This window comes from Pongo pygmaeus, chromosome 4 (genome assembly GCF_028885625.2).
Source record: "Pongo pygmaeus isolate AG05252 chromosome 4, NHGRI_mPonPyg2-v2.0_pri, whole genome shotgun sequence".
NCBI classification, from domain to species: domain Eukaryota; kingdom Metazoa; phylum Chordata; class Mammalia; order Primates; family Hominidae; genus Pongo; species Pongo pygmaeus.
The window spans coordinates 159236288-159258911 of NC_072377.2; the positions used below are offsets into that span (position 1 = coordinate 159236288).

Below are 22624 nucleotides of genomic sequence, written 5' to 3' on the forward strand. Positions count from 1 at the left end.
ACAAGATAGGATCAAACGAGATGCTGTGTGGAAAGCCCTCTGACATACACAGATATGACGGGTTGTTTGGATTAGGGGTGGAGGCAGCAGGATGAGCAGAAAGGAAACTGCACATTGTCCCCAGGAGGCCACGGTTAGGATATCTCCAACTATGAGATACAGGAGAGAGAAAGTATCCAACCAGGACAATGTGACCAAACTAAAGTGAGAAAAATGTAGGCTTTGGGGCAATGTAAGTGGGTATATCTTTTGTGAAGAGCAATTTGGCAAAATCCATTACATTTCAGAGCAAGCACATTCTTTGACCTGAAATTCCATGCCCAGGAGTTTATAAAAGAGAGACAGTGAAGAGCAAAAATTTATTTGCTGAAGTGTCACTTACCATAGCAGAAAATTGAAAATGACCCAAATACACGTCCTTTGGGGATAAATAAGTTAGAGCATATCTAAATGAGAAAATATTACATAAAATAAATTGGAGGTCTCCACAAAAAAAAAAAAAAAAAAAAATTTCAGACAGGATCTCACACTGTTGCCCAGGCTGGAGGGCAGTAATGTGATCAGAGCTCACTGCAGCCTCAACACCCCAGGGTTCAAGCAGTCGTCCCACTTCAGCCTCCCAAATAGCTGGGACTACAGGTCTACACCACCACTCCCAGCTAATTTTTTAATATTTTGTAATGATGGGGTCTCCATATGTTGCCCAGGCTGGTCTCGAACTCCTGGCCTCAAGCAGTCTTCCTGCCTCGGGCTCCCAAAATGCTGGCATTACAGGTAGGAGCCACTGCATCCAGCCCATCTCACTTCTGGAAATGACTCACAGTGCCATGAAGCCTTCATTCCTAGTGGCCTTTGGGGGTGGGAGGGCTTCAAAGTATAGCCGTCTCTTTCTACCTAATGTGTGTCTGTAACATTGAACGTGTTCATCATAAGTACGTATTACTTCTGTAACCAGGAAAAGTTATAAGAAGAAGGGGCCAGGCGCAGTGGCTCATGCCTGTAATTCTCACACTTTGGGAGGTCGAGGCGGGAGTATTGCTTGAGCCCAAAAGTTCAAGACCAGCTTTGGGCAATACAGTGAGACCTCATCTCTAAAAAAAAAAAATTATTTTAATTAGCTGGGCGTGGTGGCGTGCTGCGTGCCTGTAGTCCCAGCTACTTGGAAGGCTACAGTAGGAGGATTCCTTTAGCCTGGGAGGTCAAGGCTGCAATAAGCCATGTTCATGACACTGCACTCCAGCCTGGGTGATAGAGTGAGAACTTGTCTCAAAGGAAAGAAAAAAAAAAAGAAGAAAATGTTGGGTTCTCAGCACTTCCAGCCCACCCCCATCCATATACATTCCAGCACATTGTTTGTGCCATTTGCAAGCTCTGAGATGAGATTCTGCACAAGTCAGCAGTGCAGAAACTCCCAGGGAAGGCCTGAGGCCGCCAAGAGCAACTCTGCAGGTTCTGCTCCAAGAGGCAGAGGTGGGCCCCACCGTCCTTGGCAAAATGGAGACGGGTCCGAGGGTTCCATGAGGCAGGCTTGCAGGAGCAAGGGAGTGATAGAAAGCCATGTGAGGGGACGAGAGGGAGGACACCTTCCCCTGCAGAGTCAGGAAGGTCTTTGACCTTGTTCTGAGAGGAAAACCCATTCTCTGGGTAGAGGAATGAAGACTCAGAGGAGACTGGGGTTCGCTTTGTGTGATACTGATATGGTTACTGAAAGGCTAGCCCAGTCCCAGGCTACGTGAACAGACTTTAAAAAAAAAAAAAAAAAAAAAAAAAAACTCTGATTTTTTTTTCCCATAAAACTCAGTGTTATCAAGAAGACTAAGTGAAACAGGATGTGTGAAAAGAAGGCAGGACACACCCAGAAGCTGAGCAAGGGTGATATTGCAACCTGGCCCGGAGCGGTTAGGTGACTGGGCAGGGTCCCTCCGCCGGAAGGTGGCAGTACCAAGGCTAAATCTCAGATGCCCTGGCTCCAAGCCCAGTGCTCATCTCATTCCGCCTGGTGGTAGGAGTAGAGAAAAGGTGTATCCAGTCTAAAGAGAGGCCCGCGTTCCAGGAAGGGCCCAGAGGTCAGGACCAGCCCTGAGAGGGGTTAAGTTGCCACACAGGAGGGAGAAATGATTGCCAAAGGCCAGCCCAAGCACCAGAAGGAGATCCAGGGCCACCGTCAGGCAACTATATGGCAATGCATTTCCCCATCCTTTTCCCTGCCCCTACCAGCACCCTCTGCCTCGGACAGCTGCAGCATGGCTGCCAGGAACCTGGTCCTCATTTCTTCCCTTCCCTGTGTTATCCAAGGATGATGGAAATATGCTCTGATACATGCAGCATTTTCATCCTGGGGCCACATATGCTCAGCCTTTGCAAGAGCCGTATGCTAGAAACAGGGAAGGCATTCTGCTCGTGACTCTTGGCAAGTCATTTGAAATTCCATGACTTGCCAAGAGTCATGTCCCTGCCTGTGGAGCCTGCTTCTCCCACCACTCCTCCAAGGAGACGACTCAAAGGCCCGAAGGTCGCCTGTGTGTATGTTACTCCCTAACCAGCACACACCTACCTCATGGTGCCTTGGCTCTTTCATCCCTAAAAGTGGTAATAAAATAACTTCTTCAAAAGTTTGTTGTAAGAACTAAATGGGATATGTATATTTGGCCTAGAGCTAACCGAAGAGGAGGTACTCAATAAGTGGCAGCTGTTCTGATCATAACCCTCAGGTAAGGAGGCAGAACACCACAGTATTACACAGATGGGCTTCAGCATCAAACTGCCTGGGTTCTAGTGCAAATTCAATGAGCTAGCTGCTGTGTGACTTTGGGAAAGTGACTTAACCTCTCCTCTTTATATTATTTAGGGGATAGAATAATCTTTACTTCATAGTGCAGTTGTGAGCATGATATGAGCCAAAATATATTAAAAGCTTAGCTTAGTGCCTGGAACATAATAAATGTTCACTAAATGATAGCTGTTAATGTCAGCGTGGTTGTGGTTATTGTGACTGGGCTGTGGTTGCAGGAAGACAAGAGTGGAAAGAGGCTGGCAAGACAGGTCAAAAGGCCTTGGCTCTAGGCCCTGTTCTGGAACAAACTCTCTGTGAGACCTTGGACTCATCTGCCCTTTTTCCTGAACTTTTATTTCCGCACCTATAGAGGAGCACCAATAATCCCAAATTCACAGGGCTGTTAGGAAATATAGTGTGAACTGGCAGGCACAGTCACCTGAGACGCTGTCACCATTCCAGTATGCGGTAGCTCTCAAGGTGTGACCCCTGGACGAGCAGCATTAGCATCACCAGGGAACTTATTAGAAATGCAAATTATCAGGCTCCACCCCGGGCTGCTGAGTCAGAGGCTGCCGTGGAGCCCAGCCAGCTGTGTTTTAACATGCCCTGCAGGTGCTTCCGATGAGGCTCAAGGTTGAAAATTGCAGCTGTAATGAATAAGTGGGAGGTTGTGCAGAGAGGATGCTCAGGTGTGGGTGTGGAAGGACAGAGTAAATGGGCAGGTTGGTTGGCAGGTTGGCCAACAAGTTCCAATACCTTCACCCGGCTTTCAAGGCTCTATGTCTTTGGTCCACCCTTGGCAGTTCGTTTCTGTTCCATTTTTTCCAGCATGGTTTTTAGAACAAACCTGACCAATGACCAGATCATGTATGAATGAATGAATGAATAAATGAATTAGATAATTAATGTTTGTTTGGGGTTTCAACAGTCACAGAAAGAAAAATTCACAAGCCCCCGGGGCAGAAAAGTGAATGCATTGCGGCCAGTTGTCAGCAGCATCCACATAGGGAGTCCAGCGGGTATGGAGAGGGTAGGAGGTGATATATGGGAGCAGGTGGCAGAGTGCCTGATTGCAAGCCAAGGGTGACCCGTTTGTTCTGCAGACAGTACAAGTGCTGTTAGGGATCTTTGAGGAAGACCATGATAGGGTGGGTCCAGACCTTAGGAAAGCACAGTCTCTGTGGAACTCTCAGATCTGCCTAGTTCTGACCCAACCCCAGGTTCCATTTTGGGTTCTGCTATTTATGCACTGGGGAAAGTGTTAAGTAAACCTTGGTTTCCTCATGTGTAAAGGGTGTGATCGTGCCTCCCTCGCTGGGTTGCTGTGAGATTGCTGTATTTCCAAATCTGAGTCAAAACCTAATGTAAAGTAACCATCTCCCCCTTGTTGGGGAAGTAACTAACTATAAACACTTAAGGATATTGTTGAAACAGTCATATGTTTAATTTATTAATGTAGATGCACATATGCTTAAAACTGTATCATATAAAAATACTAGGCCAGGTGCAGTGGCTCACACCTGTAATTCCAGCATTTGGGGAGGCCAAGGAGGGTGGATCACTGGAGGTAAGGGGTTTGAGACCAGCCTGGCCAACATGGGGAAAACCTGTCTCTACTAAAAATACAAAAATCAGCTGGGCATGATGGTGGGCACCTGTAATCCCAGCTACTCGGGAGGCTGAGGCAGGAGAATCACTTGAACCTGGGAGCTGGAGGGTGCAGTGAACCAAGATTGTGCCATTGTACTCCATCCTGGGTAACAGAGCAAGACTCCGTCTCAAAAAAAAATACAGCTTAAATTTAGAAGTAAATTTAAAACTAAAGTTGTTCTTTTCTACTGTTTTTTTGTTTTTTGTTTTTTGTTTTTTTTACCAACTGCATCCAGTAAACATCCAAAACCAGCATGACTGAGGTTGTCCTTTCATGGTGGTGATACTTCTTGAAACAGTATCTTGTTGAAAACAAACTAATACATTCAAAATAATATGAGTTTTTTTCAGCGGGGAATTGTGTAGCATTCATGCAACACCCTCCACCAGTAGCGATGGGCCACGTGCCCACAGGACACCATATGGATAGCTCACGGTGTCCTCTGAGCTTCTACATTACCTCATTTTAGCCTCACCGCAACCCTAAGGAGGTAGGCACAGTAATTTTTCCCATTTTGCAGAGGAGGAAACTGAGGCTTTCAGACTTATAAAACTTGCTTAACAGCCTGGGTGGGACCTCAGTTCTAATTCCAGAACCAAGCTCCTAACTGCTACCCTATGTGCCTCCTAAGCACACAGTGAATGCTGAATGATTGGTGGCAATTATTAGTATAGTCTTTCCCCCAAGTGCAACTGATTACGGTTTGAACTTCATAGAGGTCCTCAGCTGAGATGCCAACAGCAAAAGCCGTGGCCAGCTGCCAGTCTTTTCCTTATCTCTGGGCAGGTCAGGTGCCGTGCCATTCCTGGCTAGCTTCCAGGCAACTATTTCCTCCACAGAGAGAAGATCTGCCCCAGCCCCTGCCCTCTCGGGTTCCCCTCCATGGACGAGCCCTTCCACTGCGCTCTCTTTCTGGGTCCCATTGTGTTTTCCCAATGCACATCACCACTCATTTCTTTCCCCCTCAGTTTAGGAGATAAGAGTGGGTAATTGTCTTTTATAGACACTGTAATGAAGCCTGTCATCACACAAAAGAAGTTTGCTAATAAAATAAATCAAAGCAGCAATGAAAATGAATGGGGAACAGGCTTTCACAATTAGATTTGTACTTGTCTAGAGGCATGGTGCTTATATGAGAAGACTGCCACAGGGGCAGTGAAAGGGGCCTGGAAACAAGCTGGCAGGATATGTTTGGGAACTCCTGTACTGGGAACTCCTGTGGTAGAGCAGCAAGGGACCCAGAGCAGACAGCTGCATCCCCCTACAGGGGTGGGAGTTGAAGGGACAGGGCAGGGAGAAAGCTGACAGCAACACAAGGAGAGGAACTGCAAAATGTCATCTTGGTGGCCTGTATTTGTCTGCATCTCGAACAAGATGGGTTCCTGGTCAAAGATGATCCAGCTGCTGCCATCCCTGGAGCTCCCCTTCTCTTTGCCCCCAGCTGGACTCTGTTCCTGCCTGTTGGGTGAGAGGACAGTGCTCCTGGGTGGCCAGGCCCCAAATGGTATACAGTGACCTTGTGCCACCCCACCTGCCCCATCAGAGTATGTCTGGGCTGGGGGTGGAGATAGCAGGAAGTAGTGGGGGACGAAGGACCTTTTAGGAGCCAGGTGGAACAACAGCCCTTCTAGAGCCCCTGAACTAAGCAAGACATGAAGCCCAATCCCCACGACCGCATGGAGCAGTTCCAACTGAAGAGAGCACTTTTGCACAGAATCTGGGTTGCAGATATCCCCATTCCTGGCCCCCATTCCACAAATGAAAGAATATGGTAGCGAGATTCATAATAATATCATTCTCTTGGTCACTTGCAGGTTTTGCCACCAAGGTAGTTTAAGAAAAAATACTTCCTCTCTTTGCACTTCAGTCTCTCTATTTGGGAAATCAGGCCATAGGGTGAAAAAACTTGATGTTGTTGGGCAGAGGGCAGGCACTCTGTAATTTCAGGGTGGCGGTGTTTCTTGTCCTTCTGCAAGTAGAAATGACTAACATTCATCCAGTTCTCTAAGACCCAGGCACCAAGCTAAGAGCTTTTCACACGCTGTCTTGTGCCATCTCAATAGCCATCATCATCCCCACATCACAGATGAGGAGAGGGAGGCTCCCAGGTTCAACGACCTGCAGGAGGTCACATAGCGGGCATTGGTGGTATGAGGATTGGTATGAGGGGAGTCAGGCTGCAGTGTCTGCAGTGTCTGTCTGGGTCTTGGATGGTCACTATCTCTGCTGTGAAGAAAGGGAGGAGCCTAAAGATACAAAGGACAAGTGACCTGGGCACAAGAGGGAGGTGAGCAAGCCAGGAGCATGACGGTGATGCTCTCTCTGGCCTCCTACATCTGTTCCACTTCACCCCAGACAAACCCAGCCAGGATCCAGCCCAAAAGAGATGACAATGGTGCCTTCTGCCCGAGAAACAAGGAAACCTCAGGCTCCCTGCTCATGACTTATATTGTTGCTAGGATTACTGGAAACAAAAAAGACAGTTCATCCCTGGAGCCAGTGACTGAAGAATGGATGACAAAATGAGGTCATCTTTCTCTCTAGTCAAGTCCCTATGCTCAAGACTTTGAATCAGTCTTGATTCACCTCCTCCTTCATGACCGAGTGCCTCTTATGGGCAGAGCACTGTGCTAGGCACTAGGGGTCCAATGGCAAATACAACAGATGAGACCCCTGCCAACACTGCCCCTGAATCTGGCAGGGCACAGAGGGGTTGGTAAGGACTCTTATGTTAAAAGTGACAGAAAGGCTGGGTCAGTGGCTCATGCCTGTAATCCTAGCACTTTGGGAGGTCGAGGTGGGGGGATTGCTTGAACCCAGGAGTTGAAGACCAGTGTGGGCAACACAGGGAGACCCCCATGTCTACAAAAAAAAAAAAAAAAAGCCAGGTATGGTGGCACACACCTGTGGTCCCAGCTACTTGGGAGGCTGAGGCAGGAGGGTCACTTAAGCCCATGAGGTCAAGGCTTCAGTAAGCAGTGATTGTGATACTGTTCTCTAGCCTGTGTGACAGAGGGAGACCCTGTCTCGAAAATAAATAAATATAAAAGTGACAAAATCATCTTAAACTAGCCGTAGCCAAGAAAAGCCATGGCGGGGGCGGGGGTGAGGGGCTGTCTTCAACAGGCCTGCTTCCAGGTGCTCAAACAGGTGTCTCTTTCCCTCTCTTGGGACTGCCCTGCTCGGTGCTTGCTGCATTCATGGACAGGCCCTCCCTTACTGTGTGGTGCAGAGGTGATCACTGGCAGCTGCAGTGTGTTGTCTACTTTGCTCTTCCCCCCAGAGAAAGTGTGTGGCCATCACATCAAGCACCAGCATGCGTGGCGACCATTAAACATACCCCATTACCCTGCCCTACACCAGCTCCAGAGCCCAGGAGGTTGGGTGCTCTGGCTGGCCATCCTGGATCACAGGCCCCAGGTGGAGCAGTTGGAAGGACAGTCCCCAGTAGGGAGAAGGTGCACTGGACAGGCAAAAACAACAGATGCCCATTGCAGGGAGATTAGACCAGGGACATAATCCTGTGAATAATTAATATTGCACTTCTGGTAAAAGGCAATGAAGCAAGATGCTGTGTGTAGGTATAAAAGGATGAGAAGCCCCTGAGGAGGTGGCTCTTAAGGGGACCTGAAGGATGAGTAAGAGGTAGCCAGGCAGAGGGAGGAGTCTGTGAGGGGAGTCAATGGGTGTGGTGAGCAAGAAGTCAGTGGGATGAGGTTAGGGTGGAGGGCTGCACGGGGCTCTTGGTCAGGCCAGAGGACATTCTGAAGTGATGGGCGTGGCCCTCACTGGGATGCTCCCAAAGGACCCAGGAGTGAAGCAGCTTCATCTGAACAGATGTCTGTCTTCCTGAGGGTAGTTCACATTCTGAGTCGGCCACCAGGCCATCCTGTGCTGGGCAGGGAAGCCATGGAGTAAACCCACTGACCAAACCCTCCAGACATCCCAGGAATCTGAGGGCATCCTGGATGCCTCAAGCCTCCCAACATACCAGGGTCACCCTGGTCCCTCAGGAACCTTCAGGCTGATGGCCAGCATGATTGGGGCCAAAGAAACCAGAGGTCACAGCAAAGAGAAGGATTTGGAAATGTATTATCCACCTGCATAAAGTTAGGTGCCTCTGCCAAGCAGAGCTGGACACACAGCCTCATTAGCTAATGTGAGTTTAATATGAAGACAAGGAAGCTGGATGCCGACCTGGTCAACTGCCCGGGAGACGTTCAGAAATAGAGCAGGGTAAGGTGTCCCATCTGCTCAGGGCCACTGCACCACCTGAAAGGCAGAGGGCAGGCCAGCGGCGACCTGGGCAATACCCGCCAGGCAAAAGCATCACTTCCACATCAATCACTTTGTATAAAGGAAGAGTTATTGTTATGGGATGCTGGCGCCTGATCAATATCTCCTGCTTTGAAAATAAACTTCTTGGCTTGGCCTTGACATTAATCTACCATCAGGAGCCCATTATCTCAAGACCAATGTTCTGTTCTATTGACTGGCTGGATTTTTTCTTTCTCCCCCAAGATCAGAAAATAATTGCATTTCTCCAGGCAGCACTTCCACTAATTGCAGCCCTGTGCACATCCCCTCTCGGGAGGGCCAGAGTACATCAGGGCTGGAGATGGAGATAGCAGGAAGTAGTGGGGAACAAAGGACCTTTTAGGAGCCAGGTGGAAGAGCAAGCCCTTCTAGAGCCCCCGAATTAATCAAGATGTGAAGCCCAATCCCCACGACCTCATCAAGCAGTTCCAACTGAACAGAGCACTTTTGCACAGAATCTGGTTTGCAGATATCCCCATTCCTGCCCCCCATTCCACAAATGAGAGAATATGGTAGCGGATTCATAATAATGTCCTGAATCCAGTGTGTCCCCCCATCGCCTCAGCGCCCCTCACCCAGGGTCAGGACGGCCTCGTATCAGGATGACTGCAAGAGCCTCCCGGGCCTACTCTTCCCCAGGCCTGCCCCTTCAGGCTGTTCTCCACCCCACAGGCAGAGTCATCTTTGTAAGATGTAAGTGGATTGTGTGTCTCCCTCACTGAAGACCTTCTGTGAAGACTCCTTGTTCTGCCCCGTGAGGCCCCTGTGGGAGCCCTGCCCGCCTCTCTGGCCTCCCCTCCCATCCCTCTTCCCCTTTCTCCCTCTGCTCCTGTCCTGGCTTTCTTTTTGATTATGCCAAGCTTGGCCCTGCCCTGGTGCCTTTGCACTTGCTCTTCTCCCACCTGTTCCCTTGCCTTTACTTTCACCTTCTCGGTTCCACCTCAAACATCCCCTCCGAAGTGAGGCTTTCCCTGACTGGGGAGGATAAAGTAGCATCTCTCACATCCCAAACACCCCCACAATGAATCTATGCAATGGCCCTGCTCTGCCATCGCCACCTGAAACCATCTCCCATGTTAGTTACCTATGCCAGGAAAAATTACCCCCAGAATCCATCTTAACACAATACACAGTTATGATGATAGCGCTTCCCTAGGCCAGGGATTTGGGAGTGGCTTGGTTTGATAGCTCCACCTTGGGTCTCGCATAGGGGAATAGTCAGGCCATGAGCCAGGGCCGCAGTCATCTGCAGGCTTGACTGACCACCACCTCTGCTTCTCGGTGGCTCAGTGACCTGGCTGGCAAATTAGTGCTGTGGGCAGGAGGCCTCAGCTCTCACCTCATGGACCTCTCCATAGCATGGCTCGGGTGTCCTCAAACATGGCAGCTGGCTCTTCCAAAGCCAGTGGTCCCACAGAGAAAGGTGGAAGCCACGGCATCTTTATGACCGTCATTTCTGCAGTATCCTGTGGGTTACACAGGTCAGTCCTCATGTGACTCACTGGGAGGCATCTACACAGGGGCACAAATACGAGGAGGCAGGGATTGCGAGACCACTTTGGAGGCTGGGTCCTCGGCTGACTGATTCACTGCTGTGTCCTGAGTATGCACCAGATCTTGTGCTAAACCCTTTTACACGCAGTATCTCATCTTCCAGTCCTGCCTCCTCTATTTCTTTACAGGAAACTGAGTCTCAGAGAAGTTAAGTACCTTGATCAAAGTCATAAAGTGGGTAAGTGGCTGAGCCAGGATTCAAACCCAGGCCTCCCAAGGAGGGTCTGTGTAGGCTGGGCCCCTCAGTGGGTATGAGTCAGTATTGGCTGTACATGTTCACATTCCCAAGTTGCTGTCAGACCAGTGGGCAAACTCAGGAGCTCTCTGTGATGTCAAATACTCCTCCCTGGGAGAGGGACGCAAAGAGAACCATCAGATCCCACACTGCGGCAAGACCCAGCTGCACAGCCTAGCAAGCCAGACTCAGAGAAGGCAGGGCAGGGAGGCTGACAGAACTGCTCAGGGAGACCCAGCGAGAGGCTCATAGATCAGGAGGAAAATAAATATGTGACAGTAAAGCTACGGAACCTGTGTGCCACCTTGACTACTTATACTGTGGCTGATGTCACTTTGTGATCATGGTCTTTCCCACTGATCCCCCGATGCCACCCTAGCATTCTCAACACAGCACTCCATAGTGGATTAGAGCTCAGACTCTGAAGTCAGCTAAAACAGGGTTTAAATTTTGGCTCCACCACTTACTCTGTGAACTTAGTCACATTTCTTAGCTTCTCTGAGCCTCCATTTCAGCATCTGTAAAATGTTACTACCTACTTTATAGGTTTTCTGATGAGGCTTAAGTGTGGTTGTGTGTGTGACCATCTTAGCATAGTGTGTAGCAGTGGTAAGCACTCAGTGCTGTCAGCTGTTTTTACTGCTGTTATTATATTACTGTGTTTTCCCATGTCATTAGGTCTGTGATCCAGGCTTCAGCAGACAATCCAGGCTGATGCTTTTGCTGAGTGCACTAAGGGATGCTGGCCTGGCGGGATGGTGAACTGGAAGCAGAAATGTCATCATCTCTCTTCCTTCTTGCCATGCAGGTGTGGATGTGTGGGGGCCGCATGGAGGACATCCCCTGCTCCAGGGTGGGCCATATCTACAGGAAGTATGTGCCCTACAAGGTCCCGGCCGGAGTCAGCCTGGCCCGGGTAAGGTGGTGGCTTTCCTTGGGGGGGAGAAGGGGTTGGCCTAGGACCATCAGCTGCACTGAGGCACCCTGGGGCCCTAGACTGTGTTATGTGGTATCTGGGTTTGAGGATGTGCCTCCCATTCTCCAGGTGAAATCTGATTTAAAAGAACTCCCTTAAATCCCTACTTAACCATTCATTGCTATGTGACCTGGGGAGGGTTGCTTAACTCCTCTGAACCTGTGTTTCCTCCTTTGTTTAAAGAGAGCTAATTCTTTCCAACTCCCAGAATTGCCAGGAGAATTAAAGAGGGATACTGTTTCCCAAAGTGTGACAGAGGAGATGATCCTAGGCAGCAAACACAGGAACGTTTTCTTGTTCATGTGTTTAAGTTAATGTGGATTCTAAATTAATGTGTATTCGTGTAGCTAACCTGTAATTTCACAGATATTATTACTTAGCATACAGCTAAAGTAGGTGCAAAGTTAGACCAGAGGTGATGTAAAGAAACATGTTAGATAAATATTAATACAGGCGGTATGGTATGGTGTGTTTGGGAAAGCTTGTGTACTAAGTTGCTGGAGGGGAAGTGGGCTTCATAAATGTCAGTGTCCTTCTCTTCTCCTCACCCCCTGTCTACTCTTACTGCCAAAACCTCTGCATGTCAAACTGTTTCACTGCCTTAAAATGGTTTGTATCAATCATTGCTTCAATTAAATTGGCCACTGGCTGCAAATGGAAATCTGTTAGCCAGAGTTTGTTTTTGTTTTTGATATTAAATGTATTGGGAAAAAAATAAATAAATCCAGGTGACCACAAAAGAAAAATGAAGAGGAGGGAGGGTCCCCAGAGGATAGAAAGAGCCTTGCGGGGAAGCTGGAAGGGACCCTCGCACAGCTTTCCCTCCGCGGAGCCTGTTGAGTCCCGCCCCGGCCAGGAGACCCCGATGCTGGCCGGGTTGGCATTAGACCGCACTGCCTCCTGTCCAGGGTGCTGCCTCCTCCTCCACTTGACAACCTTGACGTGTAGAATTGCAGCCCCCGGCTCCTAGAAGAGCGTTGTCCTGTGACTTACAAGGAAAGCCGAGAGGCTCAAAGAGGCCGCGCGTCTACCCGAGCGCCATCAGTGGGTGAGAGCTGAGCTCCGGGAAGTGTCAGGGGCCGCGTGGAGGGAAAGGAGAGCCGGCAGTGCCCTCCAGCGGTAGCAGAGCCTAACGACGCCCTCACCAGCCATCCGCGCTGCCCACAGCCCCATCCGACACGGGCCGCGAGTGGGTTCTAGGTTCAGCCCCTTGAAGCAGGAATCGCGTTCTTCTGAAAGGCCATTTGGCGATCCCTGAGGAGGGTGCCAGGCGGGAAAAGCGCACGCTCTCTCGGTACGCCCAAGACTGCGACTCTTCTGGCTACAAGGGACCACCGGGACACCCCAACTCCAGACCAGGAGCAACCCTAAAGCATTCTTTTCCTCTGCAGAGCTGTTATTGATAAGGCTCACCTAAAAATAAAAATAGCCGGGCGCAGTGGTGTGTGCCTGTAGTCCCAGCTACTCAGGAAGCTGAGGTGGGAAGATCACTTGGGCCAGGGAGGTCGAGGCTGCAGTGAGCTGTGTGTGCCACTGCACTCCAGCCTGGGTGACAAAGCGAGACCATGTCTCAAAGAAAGTTTGTTGTTGTTGTTGTTGTTTTTAAAAAAAAGGCCCACCTGATAAAGAGACATTACCGCCTCCTGCTTGTTATAGAACCATTATTATAGATTAATTCAGTGGATAAGAGCTAACTGTAGTAACGCTTATAAAAATTCCCTTGGAGCCAGGCATGCAAAGCATTTTACTTATCTCACTTAATTCTCACTTGTTTTTAACCCCATTTTAGGGATGGGGAACATGAAACATGTGATGTTGGCGATGGAAACGTTAAGTAACTAGAGCCAGAATTCAAACCCGTGTAGGTCTGACAGGTACCTGGCACATAGCAATTGTTCCTTAAACAGTGACTGCTATTATTAGTGTTAGCATCAATATTAACAATAAAGACTGGAACGTGTATTTAAAAGTCTTATCTAAATTCTGTGTTTAGGCATTTTAACGTATTTCTCTTTTAGCAATCTGTACTGAAGCAGCGTCCTGTGTTTGGCTTTAAGCCACTTAACAATCTGAGTGGTGCCTCATGGCTTCTTCCCCAGGGACTCTGTGATCCATCAGGTCTGATTATGTGTAGGTTTGCAGAACCACAGAGATGCCTGAATCAGGTGCGGCCTTTTATTATGGTGACTAACAACCCTTAATTACTTGCAGACCACATTTAAAATATTTGTTCAGTGGGCCGGGCGTGGTGGCTCACGCCTGTAATCCCAGCAGTTTGGGAGGCCAAGGCGGGCAGATCACCTGAGGTCAGGAGTTCAAGACCAGCCTGGTCAACAAGGCAAAACCCCATCTCTACTAAAAATACAAAAATTAGCCAGGCGTGGTGGTGTGTGCCTGTAATCCCAGCTACTAAGGAGGCTGAGGCAGGAGAATCGCTTGAACCTGGGAGGCAGAAGTTGCAGTGAGCCGAGACTGTGCCACTGTACTCCAGCCTGAGCGACAGAGCAAGACTCCATCTTGGGGGGAAGAAAAAGTGTTCAATGTTTTAACAACCACATCCTAAGCCTTCTAGAGCATTGTCCCCTAGATGATCATTTTGATAGATTTGAGAGTTGTCCCAATAGCTCTGAGAGAGCCAGACAGAGAGAGAAACTGAGATTGTACGGACTCCGGAAGGACAAACAGACAGACAGCCTTGAGGTACAAGCAGTTCAGGAAGGATGAGCTGTCCACCAGCTTGCCTGCCTCAGGAACAAGTAGCCAGTCTTACATTGTTTACTAAACTTGCTGAAATCTTTCTTATCTTTGCCTCTGGAAAAAGGATCTTAGGGAAGGCAATAACAGAAACTACTCAAACTTGTTGAAACAAAAATGGAGACTTACTCCAAGGATCCAGGCAAATCTGTGTAATCCAAGCACAAGAAGTACAGTTGGGCCTCAGATGGGACTGGGACTCAGAAGTAGGAAGGTGTTGAGAGTAGAGGTATGAGGAGCCCGAAGCCCACTAAAATCCCAGGGTCCTTTTTATGTCTCTAACAAGGGGAGATGTGAGAGAAATAAGTGTAAAGTCATTTCCTTTGGTGCAAACAGTGAACTGTAACAAAAAAAGTTCAAAATCTGGGAGAAAGAGCTTTTCAAGCTATGTCTGGAGGATACAATTATGCAATAGTAATTAAAATGCTAATTATAATTAGAATTAAAATATGATGTTATTCAATCCTTTAAGAATAACACTGGTAAATTTCACTATCATTCTTTTTTTTTTTAACTTCTGAACTTTCACTTTTATTTATTTTTTTCTTTTTTTTTAATTTTATTATTATTATACTTTAAGTTTTAGGGTACATGTGCACAATGTGCAGGTTAGTTACATACGTATACATGTGCCATGCTGGTGTGCTGCACCCATTAACTCGCCATTTAGCATTAGGTATATCTCCTAATGCTATCCCTCCCCTCTTCCCCCACCCCATAACAGTCCCCAGAGTGTGATGTTCCCCTTCCTATGTCCATGTGTTCTCATTGTTCAATTCCCATCCATGAGAAATTTCACTATCATTCTTAACCAGTCTGGCCATGGTCAGAGTGTCCGGACTTGTTTTCAGTTGGAGTGAAACTACCCTCATTACCTCTGTGACTCGAGCAGGTTAGACAGTGAGCCAAAAGTGCCTGGTGGACATACTGGAAAAAGCAGAGGAAATATTGTGTTTTAGAGTGTTCATGTATACAGTCTCTGTTAGGCCTTCAACTTCCTCTAGCACAGTTTTAAATTAAACACAGCCTTTTCTGTTCAGGGGCCTGGTGAGGATAAACACTGTTCCTGAGCTGTTTTCTAACCCACTGTGGGCTCTTCAGCACTCAGGAAGAACTAGGTAGCAACAAGGAAATTCAGCTGTTTCCTGGTCCCCAACTCAGAGCCAGCAAAATGGGGGAACTGGTGAATTTTGTCTCCAGTGCGGGGGCCTCCCTCATGTTGGTTTCCTTCTCTATTACTCAAGAGTCAGCAACCTGTTTTTGTATGGCCTGTGAGCTAAGAATGGTTTTTACATTTTTAAATCATTAGAGGGAACGGGAATCAAAAGAAGAAGAATATTTTGTGATACATGAAAATCAAATTTCCATATCCACAAGTTTTATTGGAACCCAGCCACACCGTTTATATGGTGTCTATGGCTGCTTTATAGCTACATCAGAGGTGAGACCATATGGTCTGCAAAGCCTAAGTATTTACTATCTGGCACTTTATAGAAGACATTTAAACATTTGGGACCCCTGCCTGACCTGCTACTCCTAGAGCAGTCCTTCACACTGAGGTGCAAATGACTGATAACAGCTTAAAGTGCTAACTCCCCTTTAACCTTTCAGAGGAAATTTTAGATTGCAGTAGGGAAAAACTTACGAAGGAGGTAAAACTGAAGAGTTAAAATTGGGGTGGGGGGACAACAGCCAGGGGTTGAAGAAAGACGTTTTGGAGCAGAGAATTTCCCCTGAACCCTGAAGTTTTGCTCTCAGATATATCACATATCAGAAGTTCTCACTGGGGTGGGGTCTACACTGCAGATGGAATCAAGAATTTTCATCCCATGCATAAGAATTCCCTCTTCCTCTGTCCCCAAGTCTACTCAAAAACACTTTCCTCACCTGCTGCCTCTGCTTGCCAATCATGTGGCTGTCATTTTTTAAAACTGATTATCTTTGTGCTTCATGATGAAAGTAGCAGCAACCTTTGCACCTCAAAGGATTATTAGAAATTCCAGCTGCTGATGGAATTACACCTTTTGGTTTCAAATTATAATTTGCTTTTATCACGTAACTTGGTCAAAACTCTCAGTTGAAAATGACAAAAAGCCAAATCAAATTGGCTTAGTGAAGAAAGAATATACAGGCTCCTGTAACTGGAAAGTCCGAGGTAGCTCTAGCTTCAGACATGGCTGGATTCTGGTGTTAAAAGGCGGAATGCATTCCTGGATCCAGCCCTCCGCTCTGCTTCATTCTGGGTTGATTTCATCCTTGGACAGGCTCTCCTTGTCTCTCCTTGGAGGCCATATGGCCCAGCAGCTCTGGCTGGCATCCTGTCTTACCCAGCAATCCAAGCAGAAACAGAGCGATTCTTCCAATAGTTCCTGCAAAAATCCCAAGGCTGATGCCTGTTGGTTGTGATTGGTGGGGCTTAGGGAATGGGTCTGCTGTTTGACCAGCCGCTGCACCAGGAGCACCTGTATTCACATTAGCCAGGCTGGGTCCATGCCTTTCCTCCTGCCACATGAGCTGACGGGGAGACAGGGTGGCTGCCCAGAGGAAAATCAGTGGGGGCTATCGCTAGAAGAAGATGGGATAGAAGATGGGCAGGCAAAATAACAGCAGCCTATGGGCCAACTATAAGCTGTGAAGCCCTTAAAACGTGCATAATGATAAATAGAAACACAGAAGGCCTAAACTCGCGGTGGGGCTGGGATTTTTGATGCAACATAAAATAAGAAGGGTTGACCTCGACCTGCCAGGACCCTTTTCACCCCACTGCCTGGCTTTGGCTTCTTGGAAAGACTGACCCCTCCACTGCTTCTTGCCCCATAGAACCTTAAGCGGGTGGCCGAAGTGTGGATGGACGAGTATGCAGAGTACATTTACCAGCGCCGGCCTGAATACCGCCACCTCTCCGCTGGGGATGTCGCCGTCCAGAAAAAGCTCCGCACCTCCCTTAACTGCAAGAGTTTCAAGTGGTTTATGACGAAGATAGCCTGGGACCTGCCCAAATTCTACCCACCCGTGGAGCCCCCGGCTGCAGCTTGGGGAGAGGTGAGTCTGGAGGGCAGGGCTGGCTCCATAATTTAAGGGGTGTGCAAAATGCAAATGGAGATCCCATGTTCAAAAGGTAGAAAGTAAGTGCAGGGAGGAAAGGCATGAATATGAAATTGTTTCCTTTCTTTCCTGGTCTCTCTCTAGCCCTGTTATGGTGTATTTTTACTTGCTAGTTAGTGTTCTCAGTGTAGAAAAATTAAAACTTTAAGTTATTAGCATGAATTTTACCTTTCATCTTTATATTATGCAGTGACAATTTAAAATGCAAATTAACAGCATGTAACTCATGTTCAGAATGGGTGAAATGAGATGATCTGTATTGCCCACCTGCTGCATGCATAAGTATTTTTCACCAGAACAGTCTAAACATGGCACACAACAAACTCAGCTTGTTTTTACTTCACTTCTTGATAAAGTGCATATTCTTCCAACACTCTCTACCTTCCATTTACTGATGAGTAAGAAAGGGCTGGAAGGCAAAGGAACTAAGGAGCCAGGCACGGTGGCTCAGGCCTGTAATCCTAGCACTTTGGGAGGCCGAAGCAGGAGGATGACTTGAGCTTAGGAGTTTGAAAACATTTTCCTATGGGAAACATAGGAAGACACTGTCTCTACCAAAAAAAAAAAATTAGCCAAGTGTGATGATACGTGCCTGTAGTTGCAGCAACTTCGGAGGCTGAGGCAGGAGAACTGCTTGAGCCCAGGAGGTCAAGGTTCTAGTGAGCTGTGCTCGTGCCACTGCACTCCAGCTTGGTGACAGAGCAAGACCCTGCCTCAAAAAAGAAAAGGAACTAAGGATTGCCTTATCTTTCCCTTTCCTTCTTAAGTTCTTGGCTAACATGGGGCAGTAACGCAAGTAAGAAAGAACATGACAGAACTTGTTGGTCGTTCCTGCTTCTTAGGATGCTGTTGCCCTTCTTAGCACACCCAGAGCGAGTTCCAGTTTGAAGGGAAAGCAGGGCCTCTGGGACCACCAGTTCCCCCATTTACTCAGTGTCTTTGCACATGCTGCATGCAGACAGGGCAGAGAGGAATAGCATGCTTTCCTGCTCATGCACACGCTCCACTGTTCCATCAGATTTCACTTACAAAACAGTTCAAAGATAAAATTATTCAGAATTTCAAGACAGCGGCAGCAGAACTTTAAATCAAGCCAGGCCCTCCTGAGCATGGGGCCCTGTGAACTGCACATGGTGCGGCCCGTGAGGCCCATGCTGGCCGAGGCAGACCAGTCTTTGTGGGCAGACGAGCATGCCATCATGGGATCCTGGGTCCCCGAGCTGAGAGGACCTACCCATTCATAGATGGATAGGTTGGAGCTTGGAAAAGGGGAGCATAAGAGTTGGGGCTCTTTCAGAAGACCAATTTAAAGTAAAAAAATGGGGGGAATATATTGTGTTTGACTCACATAGGAGCCTGGGGTAGCTATGGCTTAAGACAACCTGGATCCAGGGCCTCAAATGATGTCAGTCTCTTTTTCTCCTGCTGAACTCATGTTCCTTTTGTATTGGCCTCATGCTAAAGGTATCAAAATGGCTTCCAGAAGCTTCAGGCTGACCAACCCCTACTGCTTGGCCAACCCAGCAGAAAGTATATGCCTCTTTCCCAATATACCAGTAAAGGTGCAGGAATCAAGTCTTATTCTTGGATCCTGCACCCATCACTGGGGCCATCAGGGAAGAAGGAAAGCAAGGGTAGGATGGACGCTACGGCTGGCCACAGGGTGCATGGGGAGCAGTAGCCCCATGGAAAGTCGGGGTGGTGTTACCAGAGGAAGGGGAGAGGCATGGTGGGCTGGCAGGAACACCAGGTGTGATTTGCTCAAATTCCCACAGCAGATCACAGAGCCCTTGCCTGGCTCAGCTGCCTGGCTAGCCTACCCCAACATCACCACCAGTTTGCAGGAGCACTGCTGTGTGGACTTCCCTCATGAGACTCTTTGGCTCTTTACCAGTTTGTTGGCTTCCTCGCTTGTGTTAGTTCAAGTCCTCCAAGAAGCAGATGCCACAGTGGGATTAGACACGCAAGAGATTAATGGTTAAAATACTTGAGAGGAAAAATGAAGACACCTGGGGAGACTAGGAGAGCCACGAGACCACAACACTGGTCTTACCTCTGCGAAGGGGTGAGGGAAGGAAGGAGAGCCGGGATAAGAAGAGTCCAAGACTGCAGTAAAGCTGTAAGGAAGCTTTGGCCAGGTTGATGAAGAGTCCCCAAGCCAAATCACCAGCCAGAGGAGTTCAACATCTTGCAAGAGTGGGTCTGCCTCACCCATTGGCTGGGATCCATCCATGGGTGGACACAGTGGTGGATTCAGAATACAGGATCTGGGTGCAATGTGACTCTCTACAACAGGAAATTGGGTGGTGCATTTTCATAGCCACCACAGCCCCCTATCCCTCAGACAAAGTAGGATTGATATCTGTAAGGTCGGAACCATATGATGTGACACTATGCACCTAGCACAACGACCTTCCCACAGTAAGCACCCAATCGGTATTTGTTGGCTAAGCAAGTGAGCAGCCTAGGGCTTCAGACTCCTAGCCCAGTGCTCTTCCCACCACACCCGTCTTCATGGTTGAAGGGGAAGAGGAAACTATTGTTCTTTGGATGTCAGCAGGGGGTGAGGGGGCCTCCTGCCACCTCTTGCCATTCACCTGTCCTAAGGGACAGAGACAGTCCATGACATACAGCAAAGGTTTCATGTCCTTTTCTAGGCGCTTTCAAGGTATGGTCCCTGGACCACCTGCACCTGGGTCACCTGGAATGGGGGTAAAATCTGGTTTCTGGACCTGTCGGTTCAACTTCTCCAGGAGTGGGGCCAGGGAGTCCTTTACCAACTCCTCATCTCCTGTGCCCCACCACCAACCCGGGACTCTGCATACTCTAAACACAGCAGTGCTTTGAGGATTACAATCTGTGGACTGAGTCTTCCTTTATTGAGAGGCTCAAGGTACTTCCGACAGCCCAGGGCAAGCTTTATCAAGACGATTTGAAGCTTAATCCAGCTAATGTATCCCCCTTGGTTTCCCCTTTCACCTGGCAGGGACCCGGTGGGCACCTTAAGGCACCTCAGTGGTCCACTTCTTCCCTCTTTCCCTTTCAGATCCGAAATGTGGGCACAGGGCTGTGCGCAGACACAAAGCACGGGGCCTTGGGCTCCCCGCTAAGGCTAGAGGGCTGCATCCGGGGCCGCGGGGAGGCTGCCTGGAACAACATGCAGGTAAGGGCCGCCCCTCAGGGACTGGCAGCCAGGTTCTCTGAAACATCTGCAGCCTGGGGTGCTGACACAGCCAGCTGGGAGGGAGAGGCATGGGTCAGTGATAAATGACAAGAGTCAGCCCCAGGGATGAGTTTTAAGATCTTCCTGAACACTGTGGAAAGGGGATTCCTTCACATTGCAATAAAATCATCAGTCTGGACCATTTTGGTTACAAGTGATGGACACTCAGCCCAAATGGCCTTCAACAAAAAGTGCGTTATTGTCTCATGTCCCTGAAAAGCCTTGATTATGTTGCTGGATCTCTCGAGAGTGCTTCCCTCTCTGCGGGCCTCATTCTCAACCTGGCTCTTCCTATATAGTAGCAGATGTGGCCATCAGCAGCCCCATGGATAGGAATGCCCCTTCCAAGAGTTCTGGAAAAGCCCTGGGGCTCCCATGAATTGTGTCCCTGAGCTGATTAGGCAGGAGGTGAGGAAGTCCTCATATTGACGAGGACAGAGCCGTCACTTTTGAGAGGTGATGGGTACGTTCATTACCTTGACTCTTGGAGCCTAGGGGCATGGTCAGCCTCACCTGCAGAATGGGTGGGATGCAGAGGGTAAGCCAGCCTGCAGGAAGAGCCACTGCTCAGACAACAGTGGGCTCATGCCTGCAATCCCAACAGTGTGGGAAGCTTAGGGGAGGCTTTCTTGAAGCCAGGTGTTCGAGGTTACAGTGATTGTGCCATGCACTGCAGCCTGCGTAGAGTGACATTGGGTTAAACAATTATTTTTTAGATACAACAACAAAAACACAATCCATAAAAGAAAAAAATGAAAAACCGGACTAATTCAAAATGAATAAAAAGCAAGCTACAGATGGGAAGAAAATGTTTGTAAAGCATATATCTGATAAAGGACTTGTATCTAGAATATATAAATGAAAGGACTTCTATCCTCTCAAACTCTCAAAAGTCAATAATTTTTTTTAATTTTAAAGTGGGCACTTTACAAAAAAAGTGTATGAATGGCAAATAAGCATATTAAAAATGCTGAATTTCATTAGTTAATAGAGAAATAGAAATTGCAATTACAAGGAAATTCCAGCACACACCTATTAAAAAGACTGACCGCACTGAAGATTGGCAAAGATGTGGATGAACTGGACCTGTATGCTGCTGGTGGGGGTGTAAATGGCACAGCCACTTTGGGAAACTGTGGCAGTTTCTTAGAAAGTTGACCACTGAACCAGTCATTCCACTCCTAGGTATTTATCCAAGAGAAAGAAAACATATGTCCATACAAAGACTTGCACACAAATGTTCATAGCAGCTTTATTTGTAATAGCCAAAAACTGGAAACCACCAAGATGTCCCATAACAAGGAACTGGAGTGCAAATTCAGCAATAACAAGCAATGAATTATTGATAAATGCTGTTAGAACAAAGACGATTCTCAACAAAATTATGTTGAATGAAAGAAATGAGACAAAAGAGAATACATACTGTATGATTCCTTTATAGAAAATTCTAGAAATTGCAAACTAATCTCTAGAAACAGAAAGCAGATCAGTGGCTGCCCTAAGGACATGGGGGTTGGTGGGGACAGGAGGAGGAGATTACAGAGGAGCATGAGGACACTTTTGCAGGGTGATGGTATGTTCATTACCTTGATTATGATGATGGTTTCTCGGTGTAAACGTGTGTCAAGATATATCAAATTGTACACTTTAAATGTGTGCAGTTTATTGTATGCCAGTATTATTCAGTAAAGCTACTGAAAAGAAACAAAGGTTATCAACAAATTGGATCGTGACTCAAACAGACTAACTGTGAAAAGAAATTTATAAGAATCCTGAGCGGGCTCGGTGGCTCACGCCTGTAATCCCAGCACTTTGGGAGACTGAGGTTGGTGGATCACCTGAGGTTAGGAATTCAAGACCAGCCTGGCCAACATGGTGAAACCCCTTCTCTACTAAAAATACAAAATTAGCCAGGCGTGGTGGCGCACACCTGTAATCCCAGCTACTTGGGAAGCTGAGGCAGGAGAATTGGTTGAACCCAGGAGGTGGAGGTTGCAGTGAGCCAAGATTGCACCATTGCACTCCAGCATGGA

The 22624-nt window shown here is 48.0% G+C and overlaps 1 protein-coding gene across 5 annotated transcripts in view; it reads left to right on the forward strand.

The window, feature by feature from the left end:
- GALNT10 (polypeptide N-acetylgalactosaminyltransferase 10) overlaps positions 1-22624 on the forward strand; it is a 234156-nt gene that overhangs the window by 205665 nt on the left and 5867 nt on the right. For 3 of the 5 annotated variants that reach the window (XM_054487866.2, XM_063665299.1, XM_063665300.1), the window contains 3 exons: positions 11342-11449; positions 17084-17305; positions 20415-20531. In XM_054487866.2, coding sequence (XP_054343841.1) covers positions 11342-11449; positions 17084-17305; positions 20415-20531 — 447 coding nt within the window. The remainder of the gene's footprint in view (positions 1-11341; positions 11450-17083; positions 17306-20414; positions 20532-22624) is intronic. The other 2 variants (XM_063665298.1, XM_063665297.1) reach the window with 2 other exon arrangements.